This window comes from Eumetopias jubatus, unplaced genomic scaffold (assembly GCF_037043125.1).
Source record: "Eumetopias jubatus isolate StellerSeaLion01/CBP00866 unplaced genomic scaffold, mEumJub1_p1.0 scaffold_12, whole genome shotgun sequence".
Classification (NCBI taxonomy): Eukaryota; Metazoa; Chordata; class Mammalia; order Carnivora; family Otariidae; genus Eumetopias; species Eumetopias jubatus.
The window spans coordinates 53,293,309-53,315,955 of NW_028274818.1; the positions used below are offsets into that span (position 1 = coordinate 53,293,309).

General features: G+C 43.2%; 1 protein-coding gene across 1 annotated transcript; it reads right to left on the minus strand.

Moving 5' to 3' along the window:
• Positions 1-648: 648 nt before the first annotated feature.
• On the minus strand, positions 649-13,389 carry PRDX6 (peroxiredoxin 6). Its single transcript, XM_028123023.2, has 5 exons — positions 13,143-13,389; positions 8,397-8,553; positions 4,051-4,197; positions 2,989-3,135; positions 649-1,636 (listed from the first exon to the last, which is right to left on the minus strand). Exons 1-5 carry the CDS (start codon positions 13,235-13,237, stop codon positions 1,508-1,510), a joined length of 675 nt encoding a protein of 224 aa, XP_027978824.1. The 5' UTR covers positions 13,238-13,389; the 3' UTR covers positions 649-1,507.
• Positions 13,390-22,647: the final 9,258 nt, after the last annotated feature.

A 22,647-nucleotide genomic window follows, 5' to 3' on the forward strand; every position in this document is an offset into this window, starting at 1 on the left:
GTGACTTAAGAGACAAGAGCAGGACACCAGTTCTCTTGTCTTTCAGACCAGCATTCTTCAGGATATTGGGTAACTTGGAATTTTCACTCATTCTCAACCTTCCTGGTGTCAAATTTTACATGTGGAGAATTCAAGGAAACTAAAGACTTAATAATGACTTATCCAACACCTGGCACCAGGCATCGTGTTTTATATTATTACACTCAATAAAAATATAAAGGGCTCCATGCAAGAGACTCCACCGGGTATGGGACACTTCTTCCTAAACCCCGGCGTATTAGCACAGTCTAATTAAAGTCCGAGAGACCATGAGCTCAAGAGTAGTTCGTATTCTTTCGCGAAAAGCACAGATGTACTATTCTCATATTCTTAAGCCTAGTCATCCAATTAAAGTAGTTATGTCAGGAGAGCTCTTTATAGCAGGATCCACAAACTGAAGGATCCAGGGAAGTAACAGGAAGGAGCAAAGTGGGCCAAGAGTTGTGGTGAAATCACTTGTTCGTCAGCTGTTCCTGGGTTTTCATTATATGAAATCTTATGGATCTGCCTTTGGAGAAAAGTAGCAATGCCAATGCTAGCAAGCAAGCCTCTGCCCTGCAGCACAGTGTTTACACGAGTGCTTCAAAACATGATGACAGAATTCTCTGATTCAGTTTTAGCAAAGGATTTATTTGCGGATCCCCAAAAAACCAAGAATCAGAAACAGCCCCACTCCCCTCACTGCAAGAAAAGTTCTATGATAAATCATTTTCCATCCTCTTCTCTCTTCCCGAGGCGTGCCCTTGCTTGCGTCCATCAGTGGAGAGCAGACTGAGAGATGGAAATACTTTGTATGAAAGGCACACGGCACCCGGTACACCTCCCCGCAGGCAAGTGGAGCCTTCTCCACAGCCTCCCTCTTTTGACAGAAGTTTATTGAAACGTTTTCTTTATAGCAAAATATTTAAAGATCCTTCCCCCAGCTCATCCCACTTCAGTTATCTACCGAAAAAGTATAGCATTGAAAGGTTTTTTGCCCCTGCTATGATCCAAACACCGAACAGTGAAGAACATCTGGATACTCTCAGTTTTGGGGTTATATACTCACCTATCACAGAGGAATCTGAACCTCAAGTTCTGGATTTGATTAGAACAGCTGAAAAACGGATAGTCATTCTATGATGGAGCAAAGCAGGCTTTTTCAACCGCGCTACCTCACTGATCCCAAAGCTCGTAGAGATCCAAGATTTGAGCCTCTCACATAGACCGTATTTCAGAGAAAGTCAGCGGTGGAGAGTGCTAAGGTATATGAACAGAGTTGAATGCTGGTGAAGGCACAGAGTAAAGGATCCCAAGAGATTTTTAGTGCCATTTTCATTTAATAAGCCAGTAGCAGAGCAACCTAAAGACCTTGGCTGCGATCACACCAGGATGTTTCTATGGAACAGCTGCAGAACAGGACTGGCAGCCGGTACTGTCCGGCTCACTGAGCTCGGCCAACAGCTCCAGCACCAGCTCCTCAGAGAGACTAGGGCTGGGGTGTGTAGCGGAGGTACTTCTTGCCCGATGGAAGCTCTTTGGTGAAGACTCCTTTAGGGAAGAGTTTTTTGGCTTCATCTTCAGGGATGGTTGGAAGAACCATCACGCTATCTCCATCCTATTGAAAGACATTGAGAATGGTGAAATCCAATCTTACAGGGAAGCCTAAAGGCCAAGAGTTGACTTTAGACAAGTAGCTACAGGTGCTCATGAGAAGAACTCAGTATTGGTTACTCTCTCTCCTCTGAGGAATTTTATTTTCACAGGTTGATCTCTGACACTTTCGTGAGGGAACTATTTCCCTATCTTAACAAGAAGTAGTCTTATTTTAAACCCAGTGATGGCTTGGCACCACACTTTAAAATGTTAATTCTAAGTCCTTATTGCTGCCCTGTGTGAATGATTCCCGCCTCTTCTCTCATCCCTGGCTCCTCACCCCACTTCCCGCTCCTTCCCTTCCAGGCACGCTGGCTTGTCTCCTGTTTCTTGAACCCACCAAGCTCGCTTTCATTAGCTATTCCTTCTGCCTGCAGTGTTTTCTCTCATAAATACCCATGGCCTGGTCCCTTGCTTTCTTTGTGTCCTTCCCAAAGCTCCCTTCAGAGAAAGGCCTTCCTTGACAGCCAATTATAAAACCAACCCTCCCACCCCTGCGTTCCTATTCTCTCCACCTCTGCTTGATTATTCTGTCACATTCATTGTCACCTAACACAGTAAACTTGCTTACTGTTTGTCTCCGCCCACTGGAGTGTAAGCTCTAGGAGGGCAGGGACTTCTATTTACATTTATATTTATATTTATACTGTTTGCTGCTGTAACCCAGTGCCCACTGCCCAGGCTCAGTAGATACATGTTCGGTGGATGATACAGAGAATTTAAATGACTCGCCTGCCAGGAAGAACAAAACAACACAACCTGGTATTCAGGTTAGCATATTTTAAAAAATGTGGCTATGTGAAGATACCCTTCTGATAGCTCTGTCCTACCTTTTGCAGAAATCGTAGTGATTAAAAGTTTATGAACAGGGTTCCAAGAATTCTACATGAGTTTAAAAGACTGAATGAAGCTTAAGAGAAATGAAATGCTCCATGACATTAATACACCACAGAGTTTTATAGCCATGACTTAAGTGGCCAATCTAAGTCTAGCTATAAATATTCTACCATCATTTTGCTAGTTTTGGGAAGGGTTAAAGGTTTAAAAAAAAATTCTTTTATTGAAAGGCATCATTCTGACCAATTAATTTGATCACATGATCTAAAATTTAGGAAGCAATATAGGGAGTTTGCATTTTATATAAAAGGTGTTAAGACCTTGACAGTGGCCTCACAGCAAATCTGAAACTCAGCCATGAGAAGTCCAGCCAGTGTGTCTGTATACCAGAAAAAGAGCCCCATGTAACAAAGACCTTGAAGACAGCCATTGAGAGACCAGCCCCTTAGGTCTTGCAGGCAAGGTGAGTATCTTTACCTTCCAATCAACCGGGGTGGCGACTCTCTTTTCTGCCGTTAGCTGGAGAGAGGTAATTACTCTGAGAATCTCATCAAAGTTCCTGCCAGTGGTCGCTGGATAGAGGATAGACAGCTTCAGTTTCTTATCAGGACCAAAAACAAACACCTGCAAAGCACACAAATGCATAAATAGAAGAATTCTTGAAGTGTTTTTGCTATTAAAGCCTCTTTGAAAGCTCTTAAGTCATCAGAAATATTCAAGGGTGTTAAAAATAAAAATAAAGACACACAAAACACCCCCCACCCTCCAACATCTAGAAGGATACATCAAACTGTTAACCTGGGTGGCTGGAGTTTAGATAATTTTCTTCTCCATGTTATTTTTCTTTTTTTTTTAAGATTTATTTTTTATTTTTAAGTGCTCTCTACACCCAATATGGGGCTTGAACTCACAACCTCAAGATCAAGAGTCACATGCTCTACTGACTGAGCCAGCCAGGCGCCCCTCCATGTTATTTTTCTAAACTTAGAAGGGAATTCTCTTGGCTCTGGTTGGCTCTGTATGAAAAACTGATATGCAAACTGATTCCGGAAAGGCCTCGGGAAGGTACTTTGTTAACTAGGGATGGTTACCTTAAAAAATATACTAATGGGAGTTGATACTGGTCCTCAAATAGTTGTATAGTTTTGCAGATGAGGGACTAAGTTTGTTCTGGAGTGGGTAAGGACAGAACAAATAGGAATTCTAAACTAGAGCTGCCTTATGGAAAAGGGTATGGCCCACCACTTTGAAGAGAGGGCTGTCAGGAGAGCTGAAGAAAAGATTCCTCATTTCTAGATTACACCTTAGGACAACTACTTATTTTACGTAGATTTCCAAAAGCTGTCAAATTCAGCGACTTAAAAATTTAGCTGAAAACTTTATTTGCATTAACACTACAGACGGTCAGTGAGACTGCCATTAATACAGTTATTTTGTAATTGGAGATATTCCCCTATTTCCAGGGGTTGGTGCAAGCACTCAATTAGACATAGAGCCTGGCCGGTCATGAGGACTCGATAATGGATTTCTAGGACTCACCACACGCGCTGTCACAGGCATGCCCTTTTCATCCTTTTCTGCCGGGTCCAGCATGCCTAACTGGATGGCAAGGTCCCGATTCTTATCATCAATGATAGGGAAAGGTAATGTTTCTGTGGGCTCCTGACCGTTGTAAGCATTGATATCCTGAAATGCAGGTGAGAGAGGAAAAAGAAATCTAAACCAAGCACATCTTCGGAATTCAATCACAGTTAACGGCTATTATCTTGCAAGACAGGGAACAGGACCACAATCATCATCTTCTCTAGGCAATTTGAGTATGAAAATGAATCAATGAACGCTCCTCATCCCAATCAGTCACTGACAGAAAGAACAGTGTGGTACAGTACTTAGGTTACTTAGGTTATAATCATAGACCCTTTTCACGCCCAGTTCTCTTAAAAATTGGCATGGTTTTACTGCTTGAAGCAGCAAGAAAGCCGCAAACTCAAATACTGTAGAGGTAGATCCCAATCCAACGTACCTCAGGATATGCAACAAGTAAACACCGTTAGAAATAATGGGTTCATTAAGTCCATCACATCTAGAAATAATGCCACATGCAGAGATAATTCTATAGATCTGGTCCCTGCCCGCTAAGTACCCTGACCCAGACACGATGCTACTGGAAGGCAGATTATCAGGAAATGGAAAAAAAAAAAAAAATCACAAAACTTAAAGCAAACCCAAGAATAGAGAGTTGATTATGTACTTTAAGGATAAGTAAAACGTAAATTTTTTATGGGTGAAAGACAGAGGTAAATTTACACTAGGGTGAAATCCACATAGAAAACAAAGCATTTCAGGTCTGAACTGAAAGACAATGATGTACTCTCCCCGCTACTGTTTTCTTCCCCTAGTTAACTGCACTCATTCGCTTCTATTTTTCCTATCCCTAGAAGTCTTTGGGGGAAAAAAAAAATCTAGCTTCATTATTTGATGAAGCATCGGTGCAGCACTTAAAAGTGGGGTCAGCAGGGTGGATGAGTAAGGTTCCTGCCTTCAGAGAAACGTCTCCTTTGGTTCAGATGATTCCCCTAGGAAGTAGCAGCAAATGCAAGATGATAACATGTAAATGGCAGCCTGTGAATGCTGAGGTATACTAGTCCCCATTGATAGGTCTGCTGAGTTAGCTGAGACTTCAGGAAACACTTCGACTGGGGCTTTGGAGGATGGATCAGATTTTCACAGGTAAGGGGAGCACTATTAATGAAACAGGAAGGCAAGTCTGAGCATAAAGAATTGAGAAGAGAGTGAGTCAATTCGCTGGGCAGAGTTTTAGGAAGTAGCGGAAAAGAGGATTTAAAGTTGGAATGAGGTCTATTTATTATATGGAGCCTTGAAAGTAAATCGGGTGGATGTCACGGCAGTTATAGAATCTTTAATTTCTCCACAGAGATGTGACAGGGTAAGAGCAGCATCGACAAACTCTGAAATGGGTAACAGCACGTTTTGAACATGTTCCTTCATTTTATTATCTTAACTTCTCTTCTCTAGTCACTGGCTCCCTTCAAGTCACCACACCTAAAAAATGATCCATATGGCTTCATGCGAGAGGCACCCCGAGGTTTCCTATTTAACCAGCTGAACGTCAAATTCTGGCCGCTGCTTCGGATAATTAGGAAGGGTCTTCTATTGAGTGCAATCCCCACCGTGAAAATTCTAAGGCAGAAGCTCACCAGCTGAAATGAAGCTGGGCACACTCACACTGCTATACTTTCAGGGGTGTTATACAATAGGTGATAAGCTCTTCCTTCAGTGACTCCTAGTTTTAACCATTGCTATACCGTAATAATTGTCAAAACTGCCACTTGCCCAATGGGTATTCCGTGACACCCACGAACACCAAAGAACCACATGCTTTGGCTTTATTCTATCCTAAATCAGGCTAATGCCTGCCCTCTAGCAACTAATATCACAAATAGCATCGGTGTGAGGTTTCAACTGCACTGCCATCATTTTCCAGCAGGACCATCCTGAGCAAGTCCCTCCACCTCTGTGGGAGGAAAAGGTATTCCCAGGGGCAAACACGAGGGCATGAACTACACACCTCCCTCCAAGGCTATTCCCGGACACAAATGAGAAATGACCTGTGAAACCGCTGTAGGAATGCAGCCGCTATTCACAGCCAGAAGTAAGGAATGAGAAAAAATTCCACCCCAAGAAAGAGCAATGTCCTTTTCTTTTCTCCTGATACAGTTCTTCTCATCAGACACTCAGAATCAACGAGCATGAGATGGCCAGGGGATGCAGCCCCAGGTGGCCAACTCACAAGTCAGGACCACATCTTTTATTGAGCTGTACACGAAGGGCCTGACATATCGCGTGGCACACGGTAAGCGTCCCTCCAAGCTTACCTATCAGTATTATTTAGTGGCACATTGTAGCCAAGTCATCAAAATGTTCTTAAGTGAAGCCTAGACTACCACATTCATTGTCCAAGTAAATCCTTTTGTTGCAAGTAGGCAATTCCTTCAGTTCATGCATTCCCCATGTACAGACCGACTGCCTAGGACATACTGGGTGCCAAGCATTGACGTACTGGGTGCCAAGCATTGCTCAGCAGTGCACAGAATGGGAGTCGGCCCCACCGAGTCTCTACTCCACTGGGTGCGGACAAATGAACAAAGGAAACCAGCAATTTGCAGAGCATTTTCTTTTAGATGGTGACAAGTGCTAAGGAGAAAATTAACCAGAGGGGGCTAGGGAGTGTGGAGGGGAGTTATAATCTTAGATAAGGAGGCCATGGGAAGGCTTTAATGAGGTGTCATTTGAGTCAAGACCAGAAAGAGGGGAGGGCAAGCCACAAAGATACCTGGGTAAAGAGTCTTCCAAATAGGATTCTGGAAAATTTTAAGGTGGAGTAGATGAGTTTACTGATGAATCAGACATGGATACAGAAAAACCAGAGGCATTAAGGGTGACGCCTGGCTCTTCTGCCCGAGCAACTATGAAAATGCAGTGTCGATTAGCTAAGATGAGTAAGACCTTGGATTAAGAAAAGGAAGCCCATGTTTGATATACTAGGTGTGAGGTGATGGGACATCCTAGGGGAGAGGCTGAGCTGGCACTGGTTGTACTGGTCTGGAAGCCAGCAGAGTCTGGCCTAGAGATGGAAATTTGAGAATCACAGCATTCAGATGTGAGTGGATGAGTTCACCAAGGGGAAGGGTGTAGGTAAAAAGAGAAGGCATCCAAGAAATGCGTCCAGGGCAACTTCAGCAGAAATTAGGAGACGATGGAACTCAGTCTGAGCATAAACAGGAATAGCTAGAGATGTGGTATCTGGAAGCCAAGAGAGAAAAATGTTTCAGAATCTACAGTGATCAGTGGGTTGAAGGCTGCTTGTACACCAAGAAAGTAGGGCTGAGAACCGAGCATTTAGCACGGTGGAGGTCACAGTGCGGTCTAAGTCAGATTTTCACATAATCGGTGAAGTTTGAATCTGAGGTTACTTGTACCTTTACCTCAAAAAACCAAGCTACTCTAAAAATTAATAACTCAGGAAACAACAGATGTTGGCGAGGATGCGGAGAAAGGGGGACCCTCTTACACTGCTGGTGGGAATGCAAGCTGGTGCAGCAACTCTGGAAAACAGTGTGGAGATTCCTCCAAAAGTTAAAAATACAGCTACCCTATGACCCAGCAATTGCATTACTGGGTATTTACCGAAAGAATGCAAACAGTGATTTGAAGGGGCACATGCACCCCAGTGTTTATAGCAGCAATGTCCACAATAGCCAAAATACGGAAAGAGCCCAGATGTCCATCAACAGATGAATGGATAAAGAAGATGTGGTATACACACACAAACACACACACACACACACACACTGGAATATTACTGAGCCAACAGAAAGAATGAAATCTTGCCATTTGCAACGACATGGATGGAACTAGAGGGTATTATGCTGAGCGAAGTAAGTCAGTCAGAGAAAGACAAGTACCATATAATTCCACTCATATGTGGAATTTAAGAAACAAAACAGATGAACATAGGGGAAGGGAAGGAAAAATAAAAGATAAAAACAGAGAGGGAGGCAAACCATAAGAGACTCTTAACTATAGGAAGCAAACTGAGGGTTGCTGGAGGGGGAAGTGGGTGGGGGGATGGGGTAACTGGGTGATGGGCATTAAGGAGGGCACTTGATGTAATGAGCACTGGGTGTTACATGCAACTGATGAATCACTAAATTCTACCCCCAAAACTAATAATACACTGTATGTTAACTAAATTGAATTTAAATAAAAAATAAAACAAAACAAAACAAAACCCAAACCAAGCTACTCTATATAATTTAGAAGTTGATCTATAATTTCAAAGCATATGTCAACTGGTACTATACCTTGCTCCAGGCAAGATGGTCTTCAACACTGTCCACCGAAAGGGCAATCATCTTAACGTTCTTCTTGGCAAATTCTGGTGCCAGCTTTGCAGCTCTGCCAAGCTCCGTGGTGCACACGGGGGTAAAATCCCGAGGGTGGGAGAAGAGAATGCCCCATCTGAAAGAAAGGAAGAGGAAGTCACAACTTACTGGAGAGGTTATCACCATCAATGTAGAATGAGAAATCACAAATCCTAGGTCAAAAATGACTTTCTTTTTTTATTTATTTTTTATAAAGATTTTTATTTATTTATTTGTCAGACAGAGAGAGAGCAAGCACAAGCAAGGGGAGCAGCTGAGGGAGAGGGAGAAGCAGGCTTCCCACAGAGCAGGGAGCCTGATGCGGGGCTGGATCCCAGGACCCTGGCTGGGATCATGGCCTGAGCCAAAGGCAGACGCTTAAGGGCTTCCCCACTTTCTTTTTTAAATGAATGCTTATGAGGACAAATACTTCTAGATTTTTGTCGAGGAATGCTTTCTGATCTTCTTACTTCCAGAAAAGCCCATGTTTAACGCCCAATTCCACATGATAAATGTCTTAAAAGACTCTAATTTAAGGGTGTTGCCTCCTTTAATAACTATAGGGACACCCTGACTCTATTCAGCTCATAAAATCTGTGCTATTTAAACCAACACGCTTATTGAAATAACTTTCCCCCACTGCTTACTCACTTCTATTTTTTTTTTCTAGGCACAGAGACCCTGACATTCAGCTTCAACAATAGATGTCCCAATGTGCCCCAATCCAAACAAATGCCTGATTGCAATAATAAGCAGGTTATGTAATCTGAAACAAACAGGCTTCTATCCCCTATTTATATGTAAAATTAAAGTTGACACTTGGCTTCTTTGTAGTGAATGGATATAAAAACTTTTGTAAGTAGGCTTTCCTGACCTAGCCTGCCAAACAGGACACCCAGTCTTTGCACCCTGACAAAATAGCTGTTTTACCTGTCTCTTCGTTTGCAGTTTCTTTTTCTTCCTGCTTTAGACCAAGTGGGCAGAAAACTGAGAGCGTACAGCAGATTTTTACAACTACAGATTCTTAGGTAAATCCTAGTATCTAAATCATCATTGCCTAAGGTAAAACTTTGTATAGATTTTAAGCACATTTCAAGTCACCAACAACTTTGGGACTACCACTTCCTTCTCTTTGGCAACAGAAGCTACTCTTCTGACTGAAAAGGAAAATTTAACACTCCGTTTTCCATGACCCTTGTTGATGTACGTTAAACCAGAATCCTAAACTATCTTTAAGTAAAAAAAGTGCGCCCGGGTGGCTCAGTCAGTTAAACTCAGGTCATGATCCTGGGGTCCTGGGATCGAGTCCCGCACTGGGCTCCTTGCTCAGTGGGAAGCCTGCTTCTCCCTCTCCCTCTGCTGCTCCCTCTGCTTGTGCTTACACTCTGTCAAATAAATAAATAAAATCTTAAAAAAACCCAAACAAACCAGGATCCTAAACCAGTAGATTACTAAACCTAGCCTAGATGCCAAGCTGACCTCTCAAAGTTTGCCAAGTTTCCTGAAGCACAAAGAACAAAAGCAGACACAAGGGTACCTCCTTCCCACCTACATCTGCCACTTGGACTCCCAGGGCTTCAGGAAAGGAAAAACCTTCCCACAAAATGGATAGAAGGCCCTTTGGCAAGACTGGGAAGAGAGAGCTAATATTTTAGTCTTATCTCAGAAGCTAAGCTAAGCAGGGTCGGGCCTGTTTGGTACTTGGATGGGAGAGAGGTAATATTTTTAAGATTCTGGAGGATTGTGGTAGGTTTACTTTTTTATGAAGGGCAGTAAGAGGGACATACATCTTTTGAAAGAAATAATCTAGGCATGGGTAAAATCTAGGCCTTAGATTCTATGGAAAAGGATCGGCTTAAGGGTCAGATGAGACTTAAGAGTCTCCAGGAGTTGAGAAAAAAATATACAGGACGTTTCTTCCTGTGTTGTTACAGGGTTGATGAATTACAAGTGTGAGACATACTCTTTCCCTTGTGTGTCGAGAAGGTTTTGCTGAATCATGCTAAGGAACTGAGTTTAAGCCACTTCATATCCTGCACCCCTCAGAAGTCAAACTCCAGTTTGCCATGTGGCTAGGAACAGGATAACTGAGAATGTCTTACTTCGGTCGGCTTCCCCTCTAAGTCTCCCTACTGTGCTCTTAAGAGTAGTTCAATTACATTATCCCATTTCCTTCCTTATTTTCAAAAGACAAAAGGTTTCCTCCTTTAAGGGAAGGGTTCCCACTTAACCCCAGAAAACCCCAGGAAAACACATTTTGTTTGGTGAAAATGTACTGTAAAGTAGCTGCTTCTACCACATACATACAAAAATAGTGATAAAGCTCATTAAACTCATCAAATGCAGCACCCAAACCCCTTAGTTATTTCCAATAGTCAGAGGTAGGGCAGATACCTGTATTGTTTGAAATTATTATTATTTTTCCTCCAAAAAACACCTGGATCAAAAAGTGGCATATGAATTAAGATCACACACAGAATGGAGGTGGGAAAAACTGTATTAAGCATAATCCATATGTTATAATTATATAAAGAGCTCAAACTTCTTTTTGGGGTAGGGGAAGGAACACTACCCCCCCCATGCCTTATCTGAGGCCGACTTGTTATACTACTTGTTTATAAATGCAGGTATTTTTCTCATCTTCCTACTGGTGGCTCCCTGAGAAGGTACTACTTTTAATGAAATCAAGACAGATCTAGGGGCCAATACGCAACAACAACAAGAAACCCAAAAATGTAGGGTTAGGGTTAGCTTAAATAGTGACAGCATTTATAATTATTGCTATAGTATGTTAATATTTATCTTTAATCTATACAATCTAAGAGTTCTGGTAAGATTTTGTTGTATGGGCTATAGATGGGAATGGAAAGGAACATACCCTGAAAATTCCATGGACTTTTGGAGAAATACTAATACCTAGATTATGAGATTGGATACAGTCTGTATGTCTGAGGTCTTTTCCTACCTTTAATGTCTGAATGTTCCATTTCTCATCTTTTTTTCTAGCCTAGTTCTCTCTTTCACAAAGCTTAGCTCTTCCCTTAATCAGTGGCTGGACAATGGATTTAAGGGATTAGAAGGGGATGTGTAGGCCTAAAACACAGGTTCTCTGCATAGCCCCATCCAGTTATTGATTAATGTCATAAAATTCCCTCTCTCTGTCTACACACACCTATACCTGGATGCCGTAAATAAAAAGGATACAAACCATGGAGGAACTGTTAAGCCTTACAACATCGCAGTGTGAAACGAACACACAAACAAAAAGCCAGGAACAGAGTCACAAATACAAAGAACCAGTGGTTGCCAGAGGGGGTGGGAGGATGGGTGAAATAGATGAAGGGGATTAAGAGGTACAAACCTGCAGCTATAGAATATGTAAGTCATGGATATGAAAAGTACAGCATGGGGAATACAGTCAATAATATTGTAATGTATGGTGACACATGGTGACAACACTCACTGTGATGAGCACTGAGTAATGTACAGAATTCTCTAATTACTCTGCTGTACACCTGAAACTAATAGACACCGTAAGCCAATTATCCTTCAAGAAATTAAAAAAAAAAAAAAAAGGAAAACCAGTGTGGTGGGGCTGCTGGAACTCCAGAATATAATGACACATCTCTGGGATGTTTCAGATTGAAACTAAGCAACTTGAAAGCTTGCTGATTCAGGAGCTGTAGAATGTAAAACCAGGGCAACACCGACCTACTCCCAGTCATTAACGGTCTGACTGCCAGGCCAGATTTGGCTATCACCAGCAAGGCCACGTGCGGGAAGCAAGGCAGCAGGGGCAGGAAGGGGCGAGGGGCACACCACTGGGAAACAAAAGGGTCTCCAAAGCGGGGAGGGACAAGCGTCCTGGCGCCCGCAAGAGCCTGCCTACTGCGGCGCCAAGAACCGGCCACTGCCGCAGAGTAACCTCAGAAAGCCCTCCCCTCACATTGTTTCAAGTTCTGGAACGAAGGACACACCTACATACAAGAGTGTTCTTGGTTCCTCCCAGAGCTGTTATCAAATCATACCCCAGCCACTGCAGGAGGCTCTGGACAACAAGTCTTTCAGCCAGTTATTTGGCAGCTGGTGGTTTTAAATTTTACGTTTTGTGTCGAGAAGGCTGAAATGCCACTGCAGCAAGCAGGACTTCAGATAACGCGCTGGGCCATCCCGAGCCTTCAGCCAGCAGCAGGGTCTTCAGACTCTGGCCTGAAACACCCGCCTTCCCCAGGGAGCAAATTCCAGAACGGAGGGAGGGAGGTCACCCTGGGAGGTGACCGCTGACGCCGCCCGGCCCTTGCCCCCTCGGGGCCTCGGCTTGACCGCGCTACTTGGCACCGCTCAGCAAACCGAGATAGGCAACCAACGCTCCGCATCCGCCTCCGGTTCCCGGACCTGCGGGAACCCAATTTCGCTCCCCTCCCCCTTTCCCGCCGCGGAGCTAGCTCAGCCACGCGGGGGCTGCAGGCGGGAGGGGGTCCAGTGGCCGGCCCCCAGCAGCGCTCGGCCGACGCGGAGCAGGGGCCACTCGACCAGAGGCACGTGCAGGAACCGGTGCGGGGAGGAGACGGGCGGCGAGCAGGAGGCTGAACGGGAAGGAGAACGGAAGGGAGACTAAATAGGGAAGGCACCTCCGAGGCCGGGCGTAACCCGAGGCCAGGGCAGGGCTACGAGGTGGCCACTTACGAGTCTCCTAGATAGTCGTGGAAACGGATGCGGCCGACGGTAGTATTGGCCTCGAAGTTGGGAGCCTCGTCCCCGAGAAGGAGACCTCCGGGCATGGCGGCAGCGGTGACGCGGGAAGACAACGACGCGCAGCAACGACAGCCACCAGCTTGCCGGCTCTGGCGGTGTAGGGGCCCGCCGCAGAGTAAGTGCGGCCGCGAGGGGCGGGACGCGGGCGGAGTGGGCGGGGTCAGAGGCGTAGTCTAGGTGGGCGGGGCCGTGGCGGGGCGAGGGGCGGGACTGGACCTGGTAGAGGACCGGGTGTACCGAGCCGAGGTCGGCGCGGGTGCGAGGGAGGGTCCGGACCTCCCGAGCGAGGGGCGGGGCAAGGGTGGGTGAGCTCTAGGCACTGGTCTGATGCCTCTGAACCTGCCCGGAGCCTGAGGGTACCCGCCCGCGTCTCTACTCACGTGACGTTGGACTCAGTGACCTCGCTCCCTGGAGGCTTGGAGGTGAGCTAGATTTGGTCCTGTAGTGCGTCCGGGCTTTGAAGGCGCAAGGAAGCGGAACGCAGTAGAAGGGCAGCCCCGAGGCGGAGAATCGGGGTGCGCGATGACGAATCCGCGGACGTCCTCCTGTACGCTCACGCTCGGTCTCCTGACCCCTCCACTTAGCCCTCTTTAAGTGTGAGCTTCTGGAATCCTGACCACCCCAGCCAGCCTAGCCTTCATGAACTCTGTATCAGAGGATGTGGCAAGACCCAGAAATGTAGGGGACCTTATGTCAGAGGAAGTGGCTTTCATATTGCAGCAAAAATTCCAGCACCTATGTCATCAGTCACCGCCTGGGGGAATGTGACTAAACTTTTATTTCACTTCCCTCTCCCAGATTGCGAACCATAAAATAGTCAACGCAATTATCCTGAAATCTAGATATCCATTTTTTAAAGATATATTTATTTATTGGGGGGGCAGAGGGAGAGGGAATCTGAAGCCGACTCCCCGCTGAGCATGAATCCCAGGAGGGGGCTCTATCCCACGAGATCATGACCTCAGCGGAAACCAGGAGTTAGTTGCTCACCGGGCTGAACCACCCAGGTACCCCTGCAATCTGCATATACATTTTAAAGCATACTTATTGCGATCTGCTGTGTGCAAGTCACCTCTGCCACCCAAGGAAGTGGGAAGTTTAGATTCATTTATTTGCTCTCTATGTGCCAAGCATGAGGTAGACAAAATGGGCTCTTGGAGCTTTCTTTCTAGTAGGGGAGACATAATAAACAAGAATATACTAGATAGCAGTAAATCCTATTGAGAGAAATTAAATAAGGTTCTGTGCTAGAGGGTGGCTGGGGAGCTGCTTTGGACTGGATGGTCTGATCTGGGAAAGCCTCTAGGATAATGTAGGTAAAGTACTTAGCACATAGTAAGTGCTCTGGAAATGGTAGCTATTATTTGGATGATGATAATGGCTTATGCAGTCCGTCTTGCTTTGCCAACTGTGTGGGAGGCACTGTTCCAGGCCTGGTGGTACAGTGAAGAGCTACAGTCCCTGCTCTTACAGGGAAGGCAGATGTACATACAGTTATGATAAAAATATAGAGTAAATGCTGATGGGGGAGGGTGCTAAATGGTTGGCGTTCAGAAGTGGGAAAATTCACGGCATGGAGCTCCTTAGGCTTAAGGAAGGCACGTAGCAATGTTAAGAGAAGTGACTCACATACTGTGATTTCAGTTTTCATCATAGTGCTGCTGTGGGTGGGGGGGGTGTGAGTGCTTGCTAACCGTATTTACTCAGTTTTCCCCTGAACAGGGATTTACAGTAAGATTACTGGTAAAATTTCTAGCAACTCTAGAGAACGCTATAGAGCTACTGTAATTTCATATCTAAACTAATTTGACTCCAAACTTTGGTTTTAAAAGTGCTATGTCTTAACTCCTTTTGCACGGAAGGGAGAAAGAGAGGAGGGAAAGGAGGGTAATTTAACTTTAATACACTATTATTAATGCCATGGAGATAGGGTAGACAACCCAGATTTACCACAACTATGGAGAATACAGAAATAGACTATTGATCTCTAGAAAAAGCATAATTGGGGCTCCTGGGTGGCTGTCGTTAAGCGTCTGCCTTCGGCTCGGGTCATGACCCCGGGGTCCTGGGATCGAGCCCTGCATCGGGCTCCCTGCTCCGCGGGAAGCCTGCTTCTCCCTCTTCCACCCCCCGCTTGTGTTCCCTCTCTCGCTGTGTCTCTCTCTGTCAAATAAATAAATAAAATCTTAAAAAAAAAAGCATAATTGTGGAACTGTCTGTTGTAAATTAAGCAAATATAATAAAATAAGATAAATACCTATTAGGATTTGCAGTGCCAGAGACTGCACACTGGAAGGCTTCTTGCACCCTGCATGCTTCTTTGCTTTAGCCTCTGCAGCATTTTAAATTCTTTTGAATTAGCTGACAACGTTCGAAAAACAGGATTTTTTACAAAAATATCTGGATTTCTGTCTCCTGGAAAGTCAGATCTAGCCACACTGGGCCCACGTTGCATGTGGGTGTACAGTGGCTGGAGAGTAGCCTTCTACGAGTGCATATGTTCCCTGTTACTCAGAAGGTCCCTCACCACATGCTGACATTAGTGTCTATTGTCACTTTAATGGCCCTCTTGCACTGTTACAGTTTTTAGAATAGAATTAGGAGGAAAATGACTCCTATCCTAATGTATCCCTATCTGTCAAAATTGTGAAAATGAAACGTTGACCAAGGGCCGTATGCTCCAAGGAGGAAAACGATAAGAGTGTATTTCTTTGTCAAAGGAAAGAAGAGTCCCATATACTTAATGTGCAAAATTGAAAGAATACCGTCTGTCCTGCATGGCCTGTGTAGGGAGTTAGTTTAACCTCTACTACACTGAAGGTAGGTGCTCCATGGGCTGAGTCCCTCCCGGAGGGCAGCAGTTAGAGCTCTTTTCCCAAGGGCTAGCAGGAAGCCCCATGGGAAGGAGGAAGGGAGGAGGGCCAAGGAAGGCGTTCCAGGGAGAGACCAGAATGTGAAAAAGGGAGATTGGCTAAGGGAGGGATTAACTCTGCAGACAGGGGAGAGGCTGTGGTATCAGGGGAGGAAGATGTTTCCCAGCAACTGGCAGGGTTGGGGAGAGTCTTGAAGTTCTGAGAAATAACCCCTGGATGGCAGGAAGGAAGGGATTGCTGGGATTTTCAGAGGGCTATGACTCCTGTCTGACTGGTAGGCCCTTCTTCCTTTACCACTTTGGACAGACGGAAGGAAAAGGTGGAAGGATTGGCAATGGCCATTTGGAAGAGCAACAGTGCCTTACTGTCTCCCTCTCATTGTCTCAACTAGGTTGTGAACTCCTAAAGGCTTGACCGTATTTTACTGATAAATATTTGTGACCCACTAGACATGCTGGGCATGGGGCTAGATTACATGACTCGCTGGAGAAGCAGTTAGCTACCTCCCACCACCACAACAAGGAAGTTTGTCAGCCTCCAGCTGGGAATGAAAGAGCCGCATATCCCTAGTGATAACTGTAGCTAGGGAAAAATCCTTATGTGCTGGGGTTGGGGGGAGATACATAAAACTTGAAATTAATGTTAGGGAGGTGGAATTAGGTTTTTAAAAGCAATTCTTATAAGCTTTCTCGTTAAGTCTGATTGTCTTTTCAGAAATAAAAATAGAAAGAAGGCTGGTGCACAGGAAACTGTGTGCAGATCAGGACAGTGCTGCCCACCTGCTGTATGAGCAGGGTTGCTAATCTCTCCACTGCCCTTCTCTATCTTGGGTAATGCAGGTCACTCCTCCCTGTAGTATCTACTACAGGACATCTGCAATCTGGAAAGAAACCAATGTGGGAGTGAAAATGAAAAGACAACAGCTGTTAAAAAGCTGGAATGATGAATAATAACTCAGCAGGGCTCTGGAGTCATAAATTCTGACACTTATTTTCCCAAATAAAGCACCCTGAAAGTTTACTTTTTACCCTGAAAGAGACTGCTTACGAAGTTTCACAAATAATAATTTTTTGGGGGTGGGGTAAAATTTGTTCATAAGTGGTTAAAGGATTAGATTTAGAGACATCCTATAATAATTGGGTAACTAAAGACCCCAAGCCAACTTAGAATTGTTTGAAGGGTGGTGAGGTAAGTTAACCAGTTCTCTTAACTGCTTTTAGTTAAGCATAAGAGGCCCTATGTGCTAGGGGGAAGCATTTATTATGGTTACAGGGTGGGCAGTGAATATAAATTTGTGAAGCTCCATATTTGTATATAACAGAAACTGTCATAGAGAGAAAGAGGGGAAAAGAGAAGAGGGAGAGAAAAGAGAGAAAGCAGAGAGCAGAGAGGTCACAAGAGCGGGCAGGCAGAAGAAAGAAGGAAAACAGGGAGAAAGGGGAGTTTGGAGAGGGACCCATTTGAATGCCTGCCTGCCTTTCCTGGGCTCCCGCCAAAGGAAAGCTGACCACATGGCCCCGCCACTCTGGCCCTCGGTGATTGCTCAGGGCTGGGTGTTGGCCCAAAGGCAGTCGGCCTCCAAACTGGCTAACAGCCCCTGAGGGAGCCTGGCACGAAGTGTTTTATTATGGGACCCTCTCTTGGTGACGGGAATGCAAGACAGCAGAGTGGGTCAGCAGTTCGCAGCAGGGGTGGAAGACGAAAGATGGTTGGGCGAGGTAGGGAGCAGAAGCCGTGAGCCGGCTGTGAGAAGAGTGGAGAGTAGCAGGAACTCAAAGCGGAGCAGGAGGTGAAGGGAGCAAGGTAAGCACCGAGTCACTAAACTACCCTGGGGACTAGTGGCCAGCTAGCTTCCGAACTCAAACTCTTTGAGGCCTACTGCCAGGAGGGAGCTAAAGGTCAGTGGTGGGAAAAGCCCTCCCCAGGAACAGGGACTCAAGTTCTGCATTTCCTGAGAATTTAAAGACAAAGACAAAAACAACAACAACAACAACAATAATGATGATATCAGTCTGCATGTTATCACCAAAATCTGGCACTTCTAAGCTATGTTAATAATAAAACACTCCTCCCAGAAAAATCTTGATGTTGGTCTAACTTGTCAAGATTGCTACAGTTCTTGTGGAGTTTTTAATAATGTATACATAAGCTCCAGCTTAGCACATTTTAATTACTTCTCTAGGAAAAAAAAGTATTCTGCATACAAGTTAACTTGAAGAATTCTCCATTATAGAGTCAGCTTTCTGAATATGTGGACCTCATTCATCTCAAGAGTGAACCGATTGTGGGTCAAGCTGTCTTCCAGCACAGTTTCTGTCTATAATTCCTGCATTTAATAATTGCTGCCTTTAAATAGTAGACTTGAAGTAAATGACAATAGCTCAGTGGTTATAAAGTTCAAGTAAGAGAACTGAAGTTATTTTCCTGTGAGTGACTTCTTGAAATTTTTGTTTAAAATTTAAAACATATGCTTCGGCTCAGGTCATGATCCCAGGGTCCTGGGATGGATGGAGCCCTACATCGGGCTCCCTGCTCAGTGGAGAGTCTGCTCCTCCCTTTATCCCTCCCCCTGCTTGTGTGTCTCTCTCTGTCAAATAAATAAATAAAATAAAATAAGTAAAATAAAATTTAAAACACATGTACACTGAAAACTATAAAACATTACTTGGAGAAGTTAAAGAAGACACAAATTAATGGAAAAATATCCCATATTCATGGATTGGAAGACTTAATGTTATTAAGATGTTAACACTAACCCAAAGCAACTTACAGATTCAATGTAATTCCTATCAAAATCCCAAAATTATTTCTTGCAGAAAGAGGAAAATCCATCCTAAGATTCATATGGAATACCAAGGAACTCTGAATAGCCTCAAAATTGTCTTGAAAAAGAACAAAGTTGGAGGTCTTATACTTTTCTGATTTTAAAACGTATTACAAAGTTACAGTTATCAAAACAGTGTGGTATTTGCATAAACACAGACATATAGACCAATGAAACCGAAAAGACAGCCCAGAAATAAACCCTTAGGTACATGGTTGAATAATCTTTGACAAGGGTCCCAAGACCACTCAATGAAGAAAGACATCCAGACATCCACATGCAAAAGAATGAAGTTGGCCCCATACTTATACCATATACAAAAAAAGGGGGGGTGCTTTTTGAAAAAACAAACTGCTATGAAAACTTCCTTGCCCCAAATTTAGTCCACAGCCTCCATAAGATTACCAGTGGAGGGCAAATACAAATCCTAAAAGTCTTCTGCACAAATACTAGTAAAAAAGCTTTAGCCATCCAAGTAGGTATCCTTAACTTGTTCCATCCATCAGAAACACAATTGGGTTCAACTGTTCTTTTATAGACTAGTGAATTTTGTGTTATCATACCTGTCTCATGGCTAAAATTTTCGAATCAGAGCTATAAGATTTCTGTTTGTGTCTATATGTTTATGCATGTCTACATATGTATGTGATATTTTTCGACCTCTGGATGCTATTGCCAGAAGTTGTAAAAGGGCTCAATTTAACTGGCTTAAAAAATAAGCACTTACATAAATTAAGACTACTCAAATGAGTTTATGTTGTCTCTATTAGATAGTTAAGATTATAAAATTTTGAAATCATCCTAAGAACAAAACATATAATAAAAATACACATACAATTAAAATAAATTGCTTATGTAAGTCAAGCACAGAAGGAGAGAGAGAAACCACGTAGATGCTTTAACAGATGCTTTGCTTCTATGATATTCGATGTTACAAAAATTGTCAGCAAGAAAAATAACTAAAGATGATGGCTAACTTTGTCAGTTTCATGATTAGTCTAAACATAATTATTTAGAAGTGGGAATTAAATACATGTAAATGGAGGGGCACCTGGGTGGCTCAGTCGGTTAAGTGACTGCCTTTGGCTCGGGTCATGATCCTGGAGTCCCAGGATCGAGTCCCACATTGGGCTCCCTGCTCAGCAGGGAGTCTGCTTCTCCCTCTGACCCTTTCCCCTCTCATGTGCTCTCTCTCTCTCATTCTCGCTCTCTCAGGTAAATAAATAAAATCTTTAAAAAAAAAATACATGTAAATGGAATAGGTTTATAAATGAACTTTTCAACAATGATTATGTTTTATAAAATATGGCTGCTTAAAAATAGTTTCTAAAATCTTTTTGGTAACTTGAATCCTTAAAATTATACTAAGTTAAAATAAATTAATATACTAGATATTTATTGAATATTTAGATAATAAGATAAAATGCTGAAACATTAAATGCTAAATATAAATTTATCTACTTTGGCTTTTTCTTACAGGGAGACAAAAGATATTTGGGTCTGCTCGTAGTGTGGATCTTCTTGCCACACTGAAAAAACTATCTGTAGAGAAAAGCATATGCTTCTAGAAATTCTGAAATGATATGTTTATACATTTGCCAGTCTACTAGGGAATGGTGGTATGTAACAAACACTTCACAACCAGCAGCTTCCTAGTTTTCACTAAAATTAGAATTTCTAAGAGTTAAAAATTCTAATCAATATATGTACCTAAAAATGCTAGAAATAATAAGGAAAAAAATTCTGTAGGCAAAATATACAAATAAGGCAGGATATGTTTTTGGTAAAAAAAAAATGATATGAGGTATGATGTGTCTTTGTTAAGGAAAATGGAAAGTAATCTTGTCCTAGGTTAGAAGTTATTTAAAGTTTGTTTCCAAATTAAAAAAAAAAGAGGAGGATAAAGGATAAAAACTAAATAGATACAGAAAGTTGGGAAGAAGACAAAGAAGGAGAGAGAGAAAATCTTATCTTGTGTTGTCAAGCTGGCTAAAAGTAAATGAATTTATTATAAGGGTTTAAAAAATAAGCTTTAATATCAATAACAACTATGCAAGGAAGCCAGAATGTCATTCCCATATATGCCTCTTTGACATAAAATTTACTTTGAGCTGAAGGCAACTCAGCAAAGCCAGGAAAAGCTCCTCTTTTTCATAAAAGGCAGGACATAAATTCTCCTTTTGTTGGAGACAGACTCTTAACAGTTTAGAGATGGCGCTAGAGAAATCCGCAAACAAACCTTACTGCCTTTTTTCCTCCTGCGTATTTACCTTCCCACAGGTTTTATTAGAAACGCAGATTACCAAGCTCCATGCCAGACCTGTTGAATCAGGAACTCTGGGGATGGGACCCTGGGCAATATGTGTTTTAACAAGTCTTCCAGCGGATTCTCATGCTCCGGACTAAAATAGTACGGTGTCATTTATTGGGATTGGTTCAAGAATTCGATCCAGTACTTGCTAATGAGACATAACGTCCACTAGGAGAACTTCTGGGAAAACTGTTTTTGTTCCTGAGTGAAAATCAAAAGGAGTGAGTTTTTCCTCTTCCTTTGGAAATTGTGCCTGGATGCTTAGAAATATTGCAGTTATGTTGCTGCAAAACCAGGAATGACATAATACCAAGAGCAGCAGAGCAGAATGATGGAAAAGATCTGGATTCTTGGGGCGCCTGAGTGGCTCAGTTGGTTAAGCGTCTGCCTTCAGCTCTGGTCGTGATCCCCGGGTCCTGGGATCTAGCCCCGCATTGGGCTCCCTGCTCGGCAGGAAGCCTGCTTCTCCCTCTCTCACTCCCCCTGCTTGTGTTCCCTCTCTTGCTGTGTCTCTCTCTGTCAAATAAATAAATAAAATCTTAAAAAAAAAAAAAAAGATCCGGATTCTTAATACCGTCATTGAACCTACAACCTGCCCTGAAACTTACTCTACCTCTAGACATACTTCTGAGTCAAGAAATATCCTTATTTTTAAAGAGAATTTGAGTCGGGATTTCTGTTAGTTGCCATCAAACATATCTCATAGTCTGATACATTAGACTTGCTAATATTTTACTTTGGATTTAAAAAAAATTTATTTTAGAGAGAGAGAGCGTGCACATGAGTGGGGGGCAGGGGGCAGAGGGAGAGAGAGAGAATCTTAAGCAGGCTCCACGCCCAGCCCTACACAGGACTTGATTTCATGACCCTGAGATCATGACCTGGGCCAAAATCAAGAGTCAGATGCTTAACCAACTGAGCCACCCAGGTGCCCCTTTATTTTAGATTTTTAAATGTATATTCATTAGTAAAAATGAACCAAGATATATTTTATTTTTGCTGGCATTTTTAGCTTTTAGTATCAGGATTAAATTTCTTAAAGTAAATTGGGAAGCTTGTCATAATTTTTATTATCTGAATAATTTAAATAACTCAGGAATTAAGTGTTCTTTAAGATATGTTAGACTTTCTGATAAAGTCATCTGAAACTAGTGCTTTTTTTAAGTTAGATCTTTTGCTACATTTTCAAGTTCTTTGATTATCTGGCTAATTTTTCTCTCTGTGAGCCAATATTAGTAATTTATATTAAAAAAAATCAATTTCAGGGCACCTAGCTGGCTCAGTGGGTGGAGATGTGACTCTTGATCTCTGGGTTATGAGGTCAAGCCCCACGTTGAGTGCAGAGCTTACTTAAAAAAAATCTATTTCATGTAGATTTTGTAATTTACTGGCATATATAAGAAATCTGAGAATCAAAAAACTCTGTTT

Coding starts and splice junctions, on each gene's coding strand:
- PRDX6 (XM_028123023.2), bottom strand. CDS start 13,237: ATGCCCGGAGGTCTCCTTCTCGGGGACGAGGCTCCCAACTTCGAGGCC. Junction 3,136..4,050: donor TGCCTGTGACAGCGCGTGTG/GTGAGTCCTAGA, acceptor TGTGCTTTGCAG/GTGTTTGTTTTTGGTCCTGA. Junction 1,637..2,988: donor CCACCCCGGTTGATTGGAAG/GTAAAGATACTC, acceptor GTCTTTCAATAG/GATGGAGATAGCGTGATGGT.